This window comes from Notamacropus eugenii, chromosome 4 (genome assembly GCF_028372415.1).
Source record: "Notamacropus eugenii isolate mMacEug1 chromosome 4, mMacEug1.pri_v2, whole genome shotgun sequence".
Lineage (NCBI taxonomy): Eukaryota > Metazoa > Chordata > Mammalia > Diprotodontia > Macropodidae > Notamacropus > Notamacropus eugenii.
This window is the reverse complement of record NC_092875.1, coordinates 262,786,470-262,805,469: the sequence shown is the minus strand read 5'-3', so window position 1 is coordinate 262,805,469 and position 19,000 is coordinate 262,786,470. Positions and strand designations below refer to the sequence as shown.

Sequence of the window (19,000 nt, the reverse complement as noted above, 5' to 3'; positions counted from 1 at the left end):
CTTCTGTGTTTATATTATTATAGAAATGAAAGAAAGGCGTTAAAATGTCAATGAGAAAAAAAATGTTTAGCCAACAATAAATTCATGTAAGATAATTTAAGTTTCCAAAAAAATGAGTTTTGTTTTCTACAGATTGAAACATAAATTTTCTTCTTTTAAAAAATGTTGTAAAGAACCAAACATATTATAGCTATAAAAGGTTTGCTACTTAAAGCTGAACCTCAAACTAGACTACCTCCTTGGCTCTCAACTGATCACCCTCAGTGCTATAGACCACAATTTCTTTAAACACTGGCGTATATACATCTTCCAGGGGTTGCAGAGACTGGGCTGTGTGCCTCCAAACAGCTTTTCCTTAGTGATGGCAGCTCAGTTAGCTCAGACTCTATTAGTTCTTTCAGTCTCACTCTTTTCCTAGGTACTTCGTACATATTAATCACCCCTTCCTAACATTGCCTGCCTCTCATTATCATTGCTATCGCTTCTTCCTGGGCAAAAGAGAAGTAGTCATAGCATTCCCTCTTCTACATATGAAAAACTGGTCTTTTTTTTGGGGTAGAAGCATGAGGAGAAGCTTGAAAAAGGGTGGCATATCATATATGGGAGCTGGTCTTCAGAGGATTTGTGAAGAAAAAAGTTTGGGTAGACTAACAGCTAATTAGGACCCAAAAGACTTACTTCATCAATGACTTAATCAGAATCTGGAATAATAATAAGCCATGAAAAGCTGAGACATTAGTAAATGGTGTTGTCTTGTGCAGATTCCTGCTATTATTTGAGATCCTGCTGGGAATTCTCAAATGCAATTAGAAATCCAAGTTGCTAATGATGCAAGTCATCCATAACTTATGCTCCCAATAAGAAGACATCATTCTGCTATCAGTTTGATTAAAATTTCTTTGATCCTTTTATTTTTAAAATATAATTCAACAAACATTGATTGAGCATCTTCTAAGCACAAAGTACTATACTAGATATTAAGATTAAAAAATAAAAAAAACAAACATAACAGAGTTGCTAGCCTTGAAGAATTTGTAATCTACTGAGGATGTGAGAGAGATAAGCAGACAAAATACCATGAAAGGTAGAATGTGATGAGGACAAAGGAGAGATCCAGAAAGCTAGACTCCTATAAGGAAATGTGAAGACATCGCTTTTAGCTAGGGACATCAGAGAGGAGGTGTCATCTGAACTAAGCCTTGAAGGAAAAAAAAGGATTTCATTTCAGCAAGCAGAAATACACAGAATCTCTTTTGGAGATGGGTGATGGTCTGTGCAAATGCAGGGAGGAAAGATAAGGCAGAACCAAGGCAGGGAAAACTAGAAGAACAATGTCAAATAATGGCTGTCATTATTATATTACATTTATAAAGCATCTTAAGGTTTAGAAAAGGCTTTGTATATATTACCCCATTTGTCCTACAGCTTCCCTCTGAGGCTGGCGCCACTATGATCCCTATCTTACACATAAAGAAACTGAGGGTCAAAAGAGGTTGATTTGTCCAGGATCACGCAGCTATTAAGTGCCTGAGGTAGGATTTGAACTCAAGTTTTCTTGACTCAAAGTCCAAGCCATCGTGTTGCCTCATGAAAATGGCTAAAAAAAGTAGTTTGTAGACATATGATAAAGAACTGTAAATTCCAGGCTGAGGATTCTGAATTTTAAGAGAGGCCACTGGAGGTTTCTGAACAAGAAAACGATCATTTGACTGGTACGTTGGGAAGACTGTTCTCAGTTGTGTAAACAGGACTAGAGGTGAGGAGGCCAGGCAGGAGCCTATCACAGCGAATTGGGGGTGGTAGTAGTTTGTGCGGGGAAGAGAAGAAAAACATGGAAAACACCATGCAAGTAGAATCTGTAGAGTTTAATGACTGATTAGCTGTGGGAGGAAAAGGAGTGACTGTGACCTAGCCTATTCTAGCTTATTAAGCTGGTTCACCCTTCACATTACATCCAGCCTACTGTCAGGAGACCTCTCATTCACCTCCTTCTGCCTCCTTCCTCCCTTTACTCTTATAACGGCCATAGTAATTAAATCAATATTACAATTCATGCTTTCTGAAAAGGTACTTTATGGATCAACAATCATCCCTAAGACTCCCTGGACCAAAACTTTCTTCCTGGGCCACAACTCCCTCATATGTGTTTGCTTCTCCCACTGGAATATACACTCCCTGAAGGCAGAGACTAGAGTTTCATTGTTTATATTTGGATCCCTGGAAGACAGCATAGTGTCTAACACATTTGTTGTTTTCAGTCACATCTTCATGACCCCATTTGGGGTTTTCTTGGCAGAGATATTGGAATGGTTTGCCATTTTCTTTTCCAACACATTTTACAGATGAGGAAACTGAGGCAAAGAGGGTTAGGTGAACTGCCCAGGGTTATACAACTAGTAAATTTCTGAGGCCAGATATGAACTCAGGAAGATGAAAGAATTTTCTTGACTCCAGAGCCAGTGCTCTATCCACTGTGATATCCACCTATATGAAGTGCTTAATAACTGCTTTCTCATTCATTCATTTATTTAGCTGATTGGTTTCCTACTGTGTCTGTTTTGTTATTCTTATTCTCCATAGTTTTCTTCCCCATATTACTTTAGATTATCAGAATTCCTGTGATTTCACCACATACACTCAACTGCCCCATAAAAGTAAAATACAATTCAAATATACCATTGTCTAATAAAACCATCCAAAAAAGGCCTTTATGCTTTTGTTAGAGAAGACTAAATAAGAGACATTGAGAAGACAGCAGAAGTTGCTGTATCTGACAGGGTTGGAGTGGGGCGGGGGTAGTAGGAAGGGTCAAGGGTCAGGATCAGTAATTTTACTGTGGTAAAGAACTTCTCAAAGGAACCTCCTTCTACAAATGCAGCTCTGCAACTACAATTTAGAGTTTGAGAGAGTTGCTTATGGGTGCAGAGATGATAAGTGAGTTTTCCAGGGACACACTACCAGAGTATGTCAGAGGTTATCCTACCTTTTTTTTAACTCTACTCTGTATCAGTGGTTCTCAAATTCTGCAGTGGTAGAAGCCTTCAGCTTAAAGAAAACTTTGGCAGAAATCTTGTAGTAAAGTCCTCTAAAGTTATTTCAATGGCTATCACCAAACAACATAAGGCTCATTTAAAAACACAACAACCAACATGGGATGCTTCATGGTTCCTTAGAGTCTGAGAAATACTGTTCTGTGCACTATCTATACCATACTGTCTTTCTTTTTAATATAGATATCAAATCATATCCTTATTAAAACCATATATTACTTTTCTTCCAAATCCTCTTCTCTTCTTAGCTTCCCTATTTTTTTAAAGCCTACAACTCTACTTCCAAAGACGGTGTGGGTGAACCAAGGTTCACAACTTGAGAATCCTGCTGGGACTTACTGCTCTCCCTCACCTCCTATAGTTGCTAATTTTTGTTGATTCTCCTCTACTGCTTCTCTCCCCTGCGTTTAGACGGCCATAAGCCTAGACTGGGTAATCATCATCTCTTGCCTGGACTACTCTAGTGGTCAGTTTACTTATCCCCAGTTTCTCCCCTCTCCAAACCACCCTCTGCACAGATGCCAGTGATGTTTCCAAAGCCAGGTTGGACCACTTCATTTCCCTCCTCAAAAGCTCGTGACCCCTTTTACCTCTAGGCTAAAATACCAACCCCTTCACAGGTAAAACCCCTCCCAATCTGGCTCCAACCCTCTCCCCTTTACACATTCTGCCTTTTAGCCATACAAGCCTTATTTGCTGGTCCACACATGTAACATGCCTTCTCCCTCCCTCCCTATGCACAAGTCATCCCCAATGCCTGGAAGGTACTTCCAAGGTACTCTCATGTCTGGCTTCTAGAATTTTTAGATTTCTGCAAGGTTTCACTCAAATGCAACCCCCTTCAGGAAGCTTTACCCCCTGCCACAGATATAAGTGCCCTCTGACATTATTCAGTGTATGCATGTATTTACATGCATTTGTAAGCACATACATACATATACACACACAAATAAACATAATATGCATATATGTTTACTAGCTGTGTGATCCTGAGCAAGTCACTCAACCTGTCTGCCTCACTTTCCTCATCTGTAAAATGGGGATAAAACCAGTAACTACCTGCTAGGACTGTTGTGAAGATCAAATGAGATAAGTGAAAAAAGCATTTAGCACAGTGTCTAGCACATAGTAAGCGCTATGTAAATGTTAGCTATTATTATTATCATTTAATCTGTGTACAAGCTGTTTCCCTTCACCAGATTCTAAGTTCCTTGAGGGCAGGGGCTACTTCTTTCCTCTGATGCATTACCTACCTAAGAAATGCTTACTGAATGAATGAATCCTTACTGTTAGTTAAAATCAAATTGCAACAGAGGGGAAAATCTTGTTTCCTAAGCTAATGAGATTCCTTAATTTTGCTTCTTGTTGCATTATTTCTGGAGGGTGGTGCAACGGATAGAAAGTTAGGCCTGTCAGTACTGGAATCAGGAACATCTGAGTTCAAATTCGTCTTCCTCAGATACTAGATGTGTGACCCTGGACAAGTTACTTAATCTCTATTTGCCTTAGTTTTGCCATTGTAAAATGAGGATAATAGTACGCACTTCACAGGATTGTTGTGAGGACCAAAAGGGACAATATTTGTAACCACTCAGCACAACACCTGGCACTTAGGTAGGTGCTTAATAGATGTATATTTCCTTCTTTTCCTCCTGGTCACAAGGTCCCTTAGAAAGATGCCGATTCTAAGATCTTTGGCATGTGGTTTCCTATAAGGAAGGCTTGCACAGATTTGTATCACAGATAATCCCAATGTGCCAACATGTATTGTAAGCTGAAAGTGGGTGTTCTGGGTGGCACACCCTTAGCATGATTTCAAAGATTCCAAAAAGTCCTGCTAAGACGCTTATTTCAAAGGCCCCAATGAAAATGAAAAATGTTTTCTCTAGGGCATACGTAACTAGACACAGTCGTTAGCAGTTTCACACGATTAGTTCATCTGATTACTCATCCAGTCTCCTAGCAAGCCCTCGAGAACATGGGATGCAATACAAATTAATTTTCATGTCTAAGGAAAGACCTGATACATGCAATGCTTCTTAGAAAGAGGGGGGCAGGTGGGACTTATAGAGTCCTCTACGATTCTAAGGAAGAATGTGGGCACTTGATACATGGGGCAGAGGGAATGCTGAAGAAGTAGTAGTTGGCATCAAAAATCAGGGCAAGGGGTGGGCTAAAGGAAAATCAAAGGTGGTCTTTTAAAATGACTCTGGAAGACTGTCATGTCAGGCTTGTTTTCCAAAATTCTTAGCCTCTTTACAGTCTAAGAGCCTAAAATCACCAAGCATGATCCCTGATCCATGCCTCTTTCCAGTCTAAGAGCCTAAAATCACTAAGCATGATCCCTGATCCATGATTTGAATATATAAAATACAACATATGTTGTATTTTATGATGCTGACAGTACTTACTGACCAGTTGGACAAGCTCTAATATCTTGTGCATGTGCAAAAAAGACACACAAAATTCACAAAATCAACTTAATAACTGAAAATGAAACCCAGTTTTTGTGGAAGGCATCAACATTACAGAGAGTAGTAGAGAGAATGTTTTATTTTAATGACCAAAATTCAAGAATCTAATCTAGAACTCAACATACTGTATCCATACATAATAAGCATGCCTGATACTATAGACAGTATATGTGGGTAGAATGAGTATATATGGGTAGATTACCCTGAGCAAATTTAACAAATTAGGCTCAAAGTTCTCTCTTCTACCAAATATACTTCTGGGCTACCTGCCTACACCGCCAGTTGCTATGGCTTCTGTCCAGAGAATGCAAACTAATTTTACCATTATCTCAAATCAAATATAAATAGGAAGGTAAATCAAACAGCCAAGAAAAAAAATCTTACTACATATCACATTCTACATATAAATGACAGCTGATTATCTGAACCACTTCTCCATTCAGGTAGACAAGTGTAACTCAAAGTTAATTGCAGCATTAACAATAATAATGAAACCAAGGCTAAAGAAACTCTAGACCAGAGCCTGTACAGTCCTAGAGTTTCATTACTCGGTTTCAGTGCAAGAGATGATGAGTAGTAGGACTAAATTTAGATTGTTTGGACAGATTTCATCTCTAACCTGTCCTCCTGACATCATTGTAAGCATCAGAGTCAAAGCACTGAGGACACTGGGATCAACTTATTTAACAAGGACATAGCCAAAAATGGTAAGGAGAAACAGCAGGCTATACCCATGAAAGCTTCCATCACCACAAGGCCAAGAGCAGCAAGGCGTACAGGTAACTTCATACTCTCAGTGAGAGCAGTAAGTTACTATAAATTCTCTCTTCAGTTCCTTTTCCAGTGGCTTTCTCCCTTTTATCACAACCTCACATTTAAGGGCCACCCAGTCCTTCGTCCACAGCATAAATATATAACCATTGAGGGGAGCAGAAAATATCAGATGTGAATCAAACCAATGAACCTCAAAATCACCCCACACATAAATATGGAAAAGCACTAAGAAGAGGTTTGTATTTATTACATTATTATTGTAAGAACTGAGAATGGTCCCACAGTGTTACATTCAGGACTTGAAGTCAGGTCTCCTGACTCTGTCTACCATTCCACCAGGCCAAGATGCCTTTCAATGATACAACTGACACCATGAGTTAGTTAGGCAATAAGAACACCGAAAAGTAAAAAAGTAAAAAAAACTCAAACCACTAAGTGGATCTGCTAAGGAAACCATTAGTATCATGAGAACCAATTGGTCAGGAAAAGGAAGAGTCTATACTGGTAGAAGGAGCAGCCATATGAAGAAAATCACATCGCAAAACATGAAAATAACTAAAAAACTTTATATTTACAATGAAAAATAGTAGAGAATAATAATGTTACAATAGTAAGAAATAAGAAAATTTCTGAAAATCGTTTAAAAATTACCTTGAATATTGCTTTAATTAGAGAATAAGCTATGCTCTAGAGTTTGTTTCAGCTCTAAATCTAGGATCATGTCTGGACCTAAGCTGGAAAATTTTTCTGGGATTACAATAATGGTTTCTGCAAACTTTCAAGGACTTTGGAGGTGATTGAAATTGATCCCTTATTGTGATCAAATTCAGTTAAAAACATAAAACTTTCTACTTCCTTTGTAACATTGGCCTTTTTAAGAGTAGGGATGCTAAGAGTTACTACAGTTGTAAATGATTCTTAGAGATACTTCTCCAGTGGAGTCAAGGAGAGTAAATTTAACTCTGTGGTGATCTCAGTGAAATTTGTGAAGACGACAGAGAAAGGAGGAGGAGAAGAAACCTCTTTCTTGGTATGTGATTTTTATGGAGAGAATGTTATGAGGAGTTGAATCTGACAGGAGGCAATGTAAGAGAAACTGAAGAAACTGGGTTTTTTCTTTTTTTTTTTTTGGTTACATCTAGAGAAAAACAGAACAGAAAGAATGAAGAGGATTCTTACAAAGAGGTTTTATTAGCTAGCTACCCTGAGGAAATGACGTAGTGTGGAGCTGTTTTCACAAGCAGAGAAGTTATCTGCTGTTAGAGTGAGAGTGACTGTGCCTGTGATCAATCTCACAGTTAAAATCTTGTGAATACCTATATCTGCTTAAGTATTGAACTCACTGTTAATAAATCCAGTAACTTCAAAAAAAATTAACAAAACAAGAAAAATGCAAATAAACTAACATTAGGAAATGAATTATCTCCTTCTTAGGGACAGGACTAGGGACTGGACCTTGGATTCTACCGGTATAAGGGAATTCCCAGAAGATAAAATTCCCTTCTACCAATGCACGTTCTCTGCAATACACTTAATAGTTTTAGAGAGAGGCCTAAAGCCATAAGAGGCTAAGTAACTTGACTACAGTCCCATAGCAAGTATGTATCCACAAAGCGGGCCTTGTACTCATGTGTTCCTGGTTCTGAGACCAGTTCTCCATCAACCACAGTAAGATGCCTCTCATTACTGCCCTCTTCCATTTGCTTTTTAAATACTGAGCTGGGGTGGAGAATCAAGCTGATTAATTATTGAGAAAGGCTGAAATTTTATTAATCAATAGAAAGTATACACTTACCCCCAGATTATTTTAGAGTTTGAAATGATATGATTAAATATAGGAATGAGTCAAGGAGAAACTTAAGGGGTAAACTGTAAGTGAGGTTGACAGACATCTTATAAGCCTTATTACACTTTATAGAGATATATTGTCTTATTATTAGCTGAGACAGGTTTTTTTTGTGCACAAATGGAATGAAAACTGAGAAAGAGACAAAGAAAAAAAGATTTAAGAATTTTAGAGTAACTTTGTCCTTTTTTTGCCTTAAAAATCAGAACAAAACATTTTTTTCATTATCCCCTTTGTTCTCCATGAGGATATTTAAATTATTCCCACAACAAATCACAGAATTTGAGGTAGAAAGGACCTCATTGGCTACCACCTAGTCCCACCCATAATAGAAAGGCATTCTCATTACAATTTGCCCAACAAGTGAGCATACAACATCTACTGAAGTTCTCCAAAGAGGGGAAACCCATCACCTCTTGAGACAGCCCATTCCATTTCTGGACAACTCCACATTCTGGGAAGGTTTGTTTTTCCTCCTGACATAGAGTCTAAATTACCCCTTTAGCAATTTCCTCCCTGCGCTCTTGGTTTTGTCCTCTGGGGATGAATAGAAAATGCCAGATCCTTCTTCCACAACTTAAAGACTGCTATCATGCCCCTCATCTTCTCTTTTGCATGTTCTGAAGCCCTAGTTCCCTAAACTGATCCTCAGTGAACCAAAGGCCCTTCACCATTTGGGTTGCACTCTTCTGGAGGGCAACAAGAGGGATCAATAGATAGAGGGACAATCCTACCTCCTACCTACTACTTAATTTTTCAAGTGCCACTTCCTTAAGCATTCACAACACTTCCTTCCCCCTCAAATCCTTCAGTAAAAAGAAAACTCTCCCTCTTTAAATTTCTTACAGTATTTTTCTGGGGAAGAGGGCAAAGGCTTATTATTCTAATACTCTTTCTTGTTGCATAATTATTTGTGTGCATGCCTTCTCCCGACACCCAGACACCTGTTCGCAATAGAGATCATCTTCAAGAACCAGACTGTGCTTGTTTTTATATCCCCAATGCCTTAGCATAAAACCTTTTCACAGAGTAGGAAATGGTTGTTAAATTACATGGAATAAAATTTTATAAAGGAATTTTAGTGATATGAATCGACAAATGGATTCCAAGTATTTTGTACAGTTATTTAACCAGAATACTGAAATGTTCTTCAAGTGAACTAATATGAAATTGCATGTGGTTACAATCCAAGGAAAATATAAAAGTGTGAACTACTTTCCAAATCATCAGATTGGGCAAGATGTTCTTGGCTAATTTATTGCATTTAATATGCACTTTGTAGATAGTATCTCTCTTAATGCCTCACAACCTAGACTTTAGGTTTGCTGCTTTCTTGTTCTTACTTTCAGGCTTGTTTGTGATAAGAAAGGAAAGCAAACTTAATATGCAAATGGTTTCATGGCCCAGATTTAAAGTTCAAAAGAAAAAAACTCATAAGTTGACACCCTTGCATTTTAGTATCAGGTGAAAATACTGAGTCAATTTCATTGTTTTGCAAGTTATTATTATCTGTTTCCAAGTGTTATACCTTCCCAACCCAACCTTCTTTCCATTAAGAAGCTGTGTGTGTGTGTGTGCACCTACATTTGAGGGAAAGAAATGTGGTGTTACACAAAGGCTATAAGTGTGAAAGAAAATGGAAGCTTCACAAATGAGATGCTGTATTTTAGCTCTTTATGGGCTAAAAGAAAAGCTAATGTTCAATTTTAATATTAGCTGGGAAGGTCTCCTGGCAAGAGAGGAAATGTGAAAAAAAGCCACAAAAAGGAGACTTCTAGGATTCAACCATAAGTACTTAGAAATAAGGACAGCAAGTAATTTTGTAGCAAAATGAAGATATCAATTTGTAATATCCAAATAAAAATAAATGCTAAATTCAGTCTTTAAGTATTTGAATAGACCATGATGTAATAGATGGATCACTAGATATGAAAAGGAACGTTACTTATAAGAAAATGAAATAGTTCAAATCTGAGTGAATGGTCATTTACAAAGAGGGTGTCAAAGGGTGTTCTAGGCAGAAGGACAGGCATAGCTCACTATTTTCTTGGATTTTACATTCTGATAGGGGGACATGACACAAATACAGCAACTAATTATTTACAGTTTCAAGTTAAATGCATCATAGAGTTACAAAACAAAGGCCTTGTGAAGTCAGAGGGTTAGGAAACAGGAAGGGGCTAAGTTACCTGAAGTAAAGTTGGGTTGAACTTGGGAGATGGAGGTGGAAGGAGAAGAGTGGCAATATGGTGTAATGGAAAGAACACTAGTCTTGAAGGTGGAAGAGTCAGGTTGGAATCCTACATCTTTTTCTTTATTAGTGTGACCTTGGACAAGTGACTTAGCCTCTCTGGACCTCATTCTCTTCCTCTGTAAAGTAAGTGATTTGAACTAAAGAGCTCCATGATCCTTTCTGGCTCTAGATCTCACAGCCAGGAAATAAACACACAGAATCATTCTATCTTGCCTTACCTTCTCTCTCCAAAAAAAGCATCAACACGATTAGCATGGTATGACATTAGAAATCTCTTCTCACCAATTGATCAAAAAAATGAGCATTCATTAACCACCTACTGAGTCAATGAACTAGCATTTATTGAGCACCTATGTGCCAGACACCCATGTGCTAAGCTATACTCTGGGCCTTGTATTAGGCACTGGGTATACAATGACAAAAAATATACAGTCACTGCCCATCAGGAGCTTAGGAACCAGGAAAAGACACGTCTTTACACACACACACACACACACACACACACACACACACACACATATACACATTTACTGTTGTTCAGTCGTTTCAGTCATGTTCTACTTTTCATGATCCCATTTGGGGTTTTCTTGGTAGAGATACCGAAGTGGTCTGCCAATTCCTTCTCCAGCTCATTTTACAGATGAGGAAACTAAGGCAAACAGGGTTAAGTGACTTGCCTAGGATCACATAGCTAGTAAGTGTCTGAGGCTAGATTTGAACTCAGGAAGAGTACTCTACCTACTGTGCCACCCAGCTGTCCTGTGGAAGTTAGAATACAGATCTAGAATTTCTCCTCCTCATACAGTATTGTTTTTCCTATATCCTACACTTCACCCACTGTATAAAATTATCTCATCGTTTGCTCTTATTTCAATTTTTATAGGGAACTCTTCAAACTTGTTGCCTAAAAGGTTTCCTGTAAGAATCGTTTGCAATGACAATACACAATTGGAAATGTTTTGCACAACCCTCTTTTTTTTCTCTTCTCCTCCCTGCATCTTCACACCCCCATATCATCCCTTGAGGCAAAGTATATAAAAATCTGACCTTGCTTTCTGACTTGGCAACTTTAGCCTTGACTCTCCAGGGGAAAAGATGGAAATAAAGTTCCAAAAAGGCAGTTCAAACACATCACTGCCGCAACTTTGGACCAGATAGAGATCTAAAGGAAACTAAGAGATGATGGGAGTATTTCTGCAGGTAGCTTTCTGAAACAAACTGAAAATTAAAACAGGGATACTATCTTTGTCAGAGAGGTACCAGGCACAGATTCACACATAAGTCAGGGCTTTTTTGATTTTTAAGCTTTTACTTAAGGATAACCTAGCTGCTTATCTTTCAGCAGTTACCGTATAACTTACAATACCTGGTTAGTCTTTTGCTACCCAATACCTAGATGTCTAAGAGGGAAGTCCAACAACACCGAGGCAACCTATTTGCCCTGTCTGATCAGAATAGGGATTGAGGAAGGACAGTAATACCAGAAGAGAAAAGGCTTCCCTAAGTGGTTCTGGCTACATTCTGTATAGTTTTGTTGGTGTTAAGCCTACAAGGGAAGACAAATTAGTAGGTGTGGAGTTCAGGGATCCACAGGAAGGGGAGAATGTAATTATACTTGCATTTAACATCACTCCTTGAAACAAATTCCTTTCAACTGGAGAAAAAGACAATTAGACAACCTGCAACACTTTCTTCAGTTAAAGCTTCAAATTGGCTAGGTTCCACTTGATTTTTATTAATGTACTTATTTCAATGATATATTGCTGTTTTCCATTTAAGACTTTCAGTCTAGAAAATTCTTTCAGAGGCAGAGAGATTTCAGTGAAATCTGAAGTCATGGAAGAAAATATATTCTACTTTCCCAGAGAATGACTTTTATTTCTTTAACAAAGTTATATCTAGTTTTTAAAATGGCTTGACTCCAATTAAGATGTTACCCAACTTTCTGTAACCTGCTTCTGCTTTATCAGTGACATTATTTCTTTTTAAACATACCTTTCTAACTTCTGCGATATACATACATGGATAATTTCATTCTCTTAAGGCAATTTTGTTGCAAATACCATTTTAAAAATAATGTTCTCCAGTTCTAGCCTAGGGCTTCTATTTCGCCTTTTTATTAGTTCTTGTGCCCACTCTCATGTTTTGTTTTGTTTTTTTACAACAAAGGTACAATATAGGGTCCATGTAATCAATCACACTTTGACCTAATAAACATTTAAACAGTCCTTTAGGGACAATTTCTTACCTGAACAAAGCTGTTCCACTTTTGTGTAGTTTAAAGATACTATGTCATTCACCCATGCAATAATGTCATGTCTGCTCATAGTCTCTTGGGTTATCGAGGTAGAATACACATTGACCGCCATTCCCCAACTGGAAAAAAAAAAAGATGTATTTCCTTTAAAAATTAACAATAATAATGATGGAATTCTACAAATAAACCATACTGAAATTGGAGCAGCTTGTCAGACAACTGTTGCTTTAAACTGTCCAGATATAAATGACATAAAAATTTAAAATTTAAGCTGTTTTTTTTTAAACAGCTGTCAACATATCTTACACTAACAATCTCCACACTATATGGAATGAAAAGCTTCTAAAATATAGTTGCCTTAGGGAAGACACTGACATTATGTGGGAAAGGACTGAGACATAAATCATCCCTGTTGTCAAGTATTCTATTGGATTTTTCCCAAAGATGCTTTTGGTGAGTCTACAGACGATGACTTTACATTCCAGTAATTGTATTCAATTACAAAAAAATCAATTATTTCATCCACCTAAACAACAGCAGATATAATGCTGCAAGACAGCAACTTGGTTTTTCTCAGATCATTTGTCTGAACCCCATCTAAAAAGATGAATATAACAAGATAATAGTGATAATAACCACAAAGCCAATGAAAATGATCAAGTCCAAGAAAGGAAACAAAAGGCATTCCCACTCTCCGATGGAGATACCTATATGAATTCTATCAAAAATATGTCAACAAAGAAGCATAAAAAAGCATCGAGTCATGAGAATTTTTTCATAAAAACAGAGGAATTTATCATAGTGATACAAGCTCAAGCAATTGCTACCAGAAATTAGAGAAAGGTCGTCCATGAGGAGCCTAGACATAGTGATCAATGAAGATTTTGCATTCAAATGGCAGAAACTATGCAACATATTATTACTATAGATTGTACAGTACATGCTGAATACCTAGAAAGACAATTCCAAGTGGCTAGAATTTTATAACAGAAGCTTGATATCCTTCTTAAATTAAGAAATAATAAATTCCCAAACTACAGATTAAACTCCTAAATATTCTTGAGAATTCAGTAAGTAAATCTGTTCTGGAATTGAAATGTCATGACAGACAGAATTTGTATCCAGACATACTGCCTATAAAATCTTATAAAACACAATCTTAATGCTGTTACCATACAGAATACTCAACTTCCAAATGATATTGTCCTTTCATGCATTTTTAAAGACTCAGATTCACTGCCACTCATCTAACTAGTCATAGCATCAGAATGGCCTTTTAAGTGTTGAGTTATAATAATAAATATACTAACAGTACCATAATATGCACAGCAATAACAATAACAGAATAAATACAATATTTATATGGGACTTGAAAGGCCCAGGAAGTACAGTAATCTTCTATTTCTAAATGTTCATATCAGACTAATTAATCTAATTAATAGAATTTTGACATCATCAAATCTACAACTGTATTAATATCTTGAATTTCTAGCAATAACCTACTTCTGTAGGACTTAACAATTCATACATTTGCATTCCCATGTATCATATCATTTTATCTTTATACCCATGAAAATAGGATCCATGGTAGAAGTGTGTGTTCGTCCTTTGTTGCCAAAGAAGACCGTGCCATCAGAGAAATAATGACATGACTTGCACTTGACTTCGTTTTTGAGTAAGGGAGGGCTGTGCAGGTCACCAGCCTTACTTCTCCTCCAGAGCCATCTGAATCCAGGGGCCAGATATTCATCAGGATGACTGGAGATGACCCAGGATGAGGCAATTAGGGTTAAGTGACTTGCCCAAGGTCACACAGCTGGTGAGTGTCAAGTGTCTGAGGTGAGATTTGAACTCAGGTCCTCCTGACTGCTGCTCTATCCACTGCACCACCTAGATGCCCCACATGGTAGGAGTAGCCTGAAAATGGAGAGACAGAAAACCTGGTTGCTCTGCTTCTACAAGTAGAGGCCATGAGGTTCAGGCATGGCAAGCAGGAGGACCAGGAATGGTACTGCCCCTACAGATGCTGGAATCCTAGGAAATCCCTAGTTGGCCACTAGATGGCGCCATGGATAGGGTGCTGGGGAAAGACTCCTCTTTCTGAGTTCAAATCTGGTCTCAGATACTTAACTTTCATTGTTACTCATTCATTCATGTATTTGTGTTCTTCCTTTGATCATCAATCAAAAAATGAAAGTCTATAAGATAAACCAGACCCATGTTTTAAATGGTTATAAAGTGAATTCCAAATGACCTGAGCAGGAAAAGAAGCCTGTAGTAATCAACAATGGATGTTAATTAAGTTCCATAGGCACTCGGTACAAATAGATCATAAGGAGGTACAAGCACCAAAAAACAAACAAAAACACTCCAGACACCCAAATAAATAGTAGTTCTACAATATGTTGCGTATCTGCAATCCCCCTTGTAAATGTCAATAAAGATTTCCTCTTAGTGCAGGGATCTGAAGTGAGCCAAGTCTTCATTAAATCTTGTGCTTGGGGCAAGTCCCACAAATGGGCCCTGGCAAGCAGCACCCTCAAATCAACTTTTGCAGATGAACGGAGTTAGGACTGGGGGAGGAAACCTTGGGCGTCGGGACACCACACCATCAGGACGGGGCTCTGGCGATTCTGGAACACCAGAAGGTCAATACTGAAGGATAAGGGGAAAGAAGGCCTAGATTGGTGGACAAAACTCCTGAGGCGCCATATCATAGCTTCCTATTTGAACTAATTCATCTGTTTAATCAGGCACTATGCCCAACTGTATCCACCGGCTCAGTTAAAAGTGCTGCCAGCATCCTCTAAATTTTAGTGCCCCAGCCATCTAGCCCTAGTCGAAGCTTTAGAAATGAAACAAAGCAAAGAAAAAACCATAGAGCAGAATAAACATTTACATTGAACAATACATGAAATTACTAAGTAACTCCTCATTCAGCCAAGATAAAAAAAAAGATTGTAATAAATAGTTCAAGAATGAAGTTACAAATGGGAGTAAAGTTGGTAGAAGAAGAAAAAGGAGCAAAAAAATGGGGATGATATCAATTAGTGATTGTTTGCTTACTGTACAAATTCCTAACACAGACTCACGAAGAGTCTTGGGAATGAATATATGTCTCCATCTCTTGATAAGTTCACTAGAACCTGGCTCTCGCACACTTCTATTTTCACACTGGAGGTATCGTCTCACTTTTCAGTTCTACATGATTTATTCAGCTGAATTCTAAGGGATGTAATACAGTGATTATTCTCACTTTTACCCCCTTCTTCCAGTTTTGCCTTTTTGGCTGTCTTGGGAACTATACTATGATTTTATGCTATGGTTTAAAAAAAATAGTACTAGAAACAAGATTCTCATGGCATTTAAGAGAAAAAGAGTCACAGCTATTTTAAAAGTATGTCTTGATACATCAAAAGAACATTAAAATTTTTGAGATAACGACAGATTTTTTTTTCCTTTTTGATTATTTTTGATTCTTGGATGGTTGGGTCTGGTTAATTTATTTTCCTATCAGCTTTCAGCTCTTCAGGCACTCAATATTCTCTTTGATAAATGTTATGTAACTCAGAATGGAAATACGGGTTTTAGACTTTGAAGAATTTTTTTGGAAGGAATAAAAAATACGGGCTAGCAAATAAATAATAGAAAATTCCAAACAAAGGTATCCATCACATAGTGAGAAAGACTTACACGTGTATTCTGATATGTGTGATGAAACTATGAGGTCACAGTTAAGAATTAAAATAAGAAAACTGACTCAAATGCTCTTCTTTGGTTAATGACATCTACCTAGGTGAATGCATCTGCTTTTATTTTGATCATTTAATAAAAATCCAAGACAATGAAAGAACTAAGATTCTGAATGTGGTGTTTTTGTTTTAAATTGAAATAGTTTACGATTGCATGGCTCAGGATGTAAATTTTAGTTTGATTAGCATATGGGACAATTTTCTTTTATTTCCTAGCCATAAATTGTATTTCCATATTTGCCCAATCATCTCATAAACTATAGGTTGTTGATTACAAGGAAAATTTGTGAATGCTTCAGTACAATTCATTACAACTTATCAGAAAAACAACCCCAATCATATGATCTCATGGTGGTGTATTCACTGTAGCATCTTCATCTCCAAAAAACAATACTATTTTTTCCTTTCCCAATTTTGAAGTGATCCTCTCAGGTCCAAGCTTAATAAACTTAAATCACTTCAACATGGAATGTTAACCCAACTTGTCTTGAGATTAAAGTTACTGTTATACAATGAGGCTTTTTTTGAATTTCACATCTTATACATATTTATCTAAAATTATCTGTAAGCAAAATTACCATGAAATCAATTTTTGTCACTTATTACTATATAATCTAGTGTACAGAACACTGATTTTAATTTCACAAATGTCCCATACTTCAAAACAAGATAGTGCTTTTAGTTTTTGAAAAATATTTTTGGAAAAGAGGAAACACGTGCTACCAAATAAATCATACAAGAAGCCAAACATGGATATATGACTAATAATATATTAGGAGGCACTGGTTCTAGTTCTGGCTTTTCCCCAGGGGATCACTCTGCAATTCTATTTTTAAAATCTCTTTGACTTTAAAATGTAAGGTACATATTATTCCTGCTTCACAGGAAGAAAAGACATATAACATCCAAGAGACTTATTATTTTTATTTATTGAAGAATTTCAAAGAATTCTTTCCTGTTGATAAAAATAACTTGCGATGAGAAGGCTAGGAATGCTGAATACAGGAGGAAAGCTGATAACACATTTCATAGCATATATCCTTATTTTTGGATTCTCAACCATGCCTTTGCACTGTGAACTGTCTAGTATCTGGGATGTATGCAATTCTCCCCCGTGACACCCTTGCAAAGACAGAAAAAGAAAGTGCTGAATTCTTATTTTGTGACATTTTGTTAATACATTCAGGGGCAACTGTGACATGGTAGATGGAGGGCTGGTCTTGGAGTAAGTCAGTCAGGCTCTGTCTCTTACATATATTAGCCATATGACTATCACCAAGTTAGTTAACTTCTTGGTGACCTCAGGATGCTTGAAGTCAAAAAAAATCTAGGTTCAAATCAGGTTCTATCACTTGCTGTTCCACTTACTATCTGGAAATATTATTCACTTACACGGTCTCAACGATCACATCTACTCAGATGACTCTTGAGTTCATTTTGCATCCCTCTGTCCAAAAGCTCAATAGCTCAATTAAAAAAAATTAAGTACTCATGCTAGATGTAGTCTATGAAGTTTAGAAAAGACATCTACTTCCTCATGGAATTTATAGGTTGGTAGGTAACATAAGACATAAACACAAGTAATTATGGTACGAAAGAATATCACAAGTGCATTAGAGCTGTAATAAAGTGCTAGGTAAGGGTCACATTAAGCAACAAGACTATTCATAACTCTGCTCTTTGGCCCTAACTCTCCCACCTATATAAAAAGGCAGAGGGAAAATACTGGTTTGCAGCAATCAAATGATGAATTGTACTGCCTTACCACTGGTAAGTCCAGCCAGGGGCAGAAATCATTCTCGATTCTAGTCAAGTGACAATTGTTTATAATTCATGCAGTATATTACAGAAGAGTTTCTTCTAAGTTTGAATAATTATATATGTACGATGTATTATTTGCCAGAGGGGCTTAGATTGGGCCAGAGTTATAGCATTAAATCTGGCTTTTCTTTTGTTGTGGTTTGTGTTTAAGAAAAACAATATTTGGCACATTCACCTTTGACTTGCTTGGAAAGAGAGTACACACTTCTATTTTATCTCATAAACCATAGCTTGTTAGCTACAAGGCAAATCTGTGGATGGCTCAGCACAATCCCTTACAACTACCAGAGAAACAACCCCAATCATATGATCTCATGATGGTGGATTAGTAGCAGCATCTTCATCTCCAAAAAACAATGCTTTTGTAGTGGAAAGTGGCCTGGATTCAGAATCAGAAGGCTTATATTCAAGTCAATTTTTTTCAGTAAAATATGAGGTAAAGTTCTCAGCTTGAGAAGAGGGAGTCATGGGAGGGGTTAAAAGGTTTAGAAAAGCTACTATGGTGAGTTGGATAGAGAATTGATTACGGAGCTATAAAAGGACTGTCTTGCTGCTGTGAGAACCCAGATGACATTATGTTAAAAAAAATCTGTAGTGGATCCAGTTAGTTTCAGTTAGCAGCACAGCAAGGCAGAAGCAAAGGCAGCAGATGATGAGAGTGAGCCAAGGCTAAGGATTGGCAAGGCAAGTTCAGTCACAGAATAAGAAGGCAAGAGACTTGAGAGAACAGGGCAGGGTAGAGTCAAACTGGTTTCATAGAGATGGGCAAGGG

The 19,000-nt window shown here is 37.4% G+C and overlaps 1 protein-coding gene across 4 annotated transcripts in view; it reads right to left on the bottom strand.

Moving 5' to 3' along the window:
* Positions 1-19,000, bottom strand: part of MAPRE2 (microtubule associated protein RP/EB family member 2) — a 201,116-nt gene that overhangs the window by 63,298 nt on the left and 118,818 nt on the right. For 3 of the 4 annotated variants that reach the window (XM_072604544.1, XM_072604542.1, XM_072604543.1), the window contains one exon: positions 12,647-12,774. The exons of the other annotated variant lie outside the window; for it this stretch is intronic. In XM_072604544.1, the coding sequence (XP_072460645.1) occupies positions 12,647-12,767 (121 nt within the window). In that variant the 5' untranslated portion in view covers positions 12,768-12,774. The remainder of the gene's footprint in view (positions 1-12,646; positions 12,775-19,000) is intronic. 4 annotated transcript variants of the gene reach the window in all.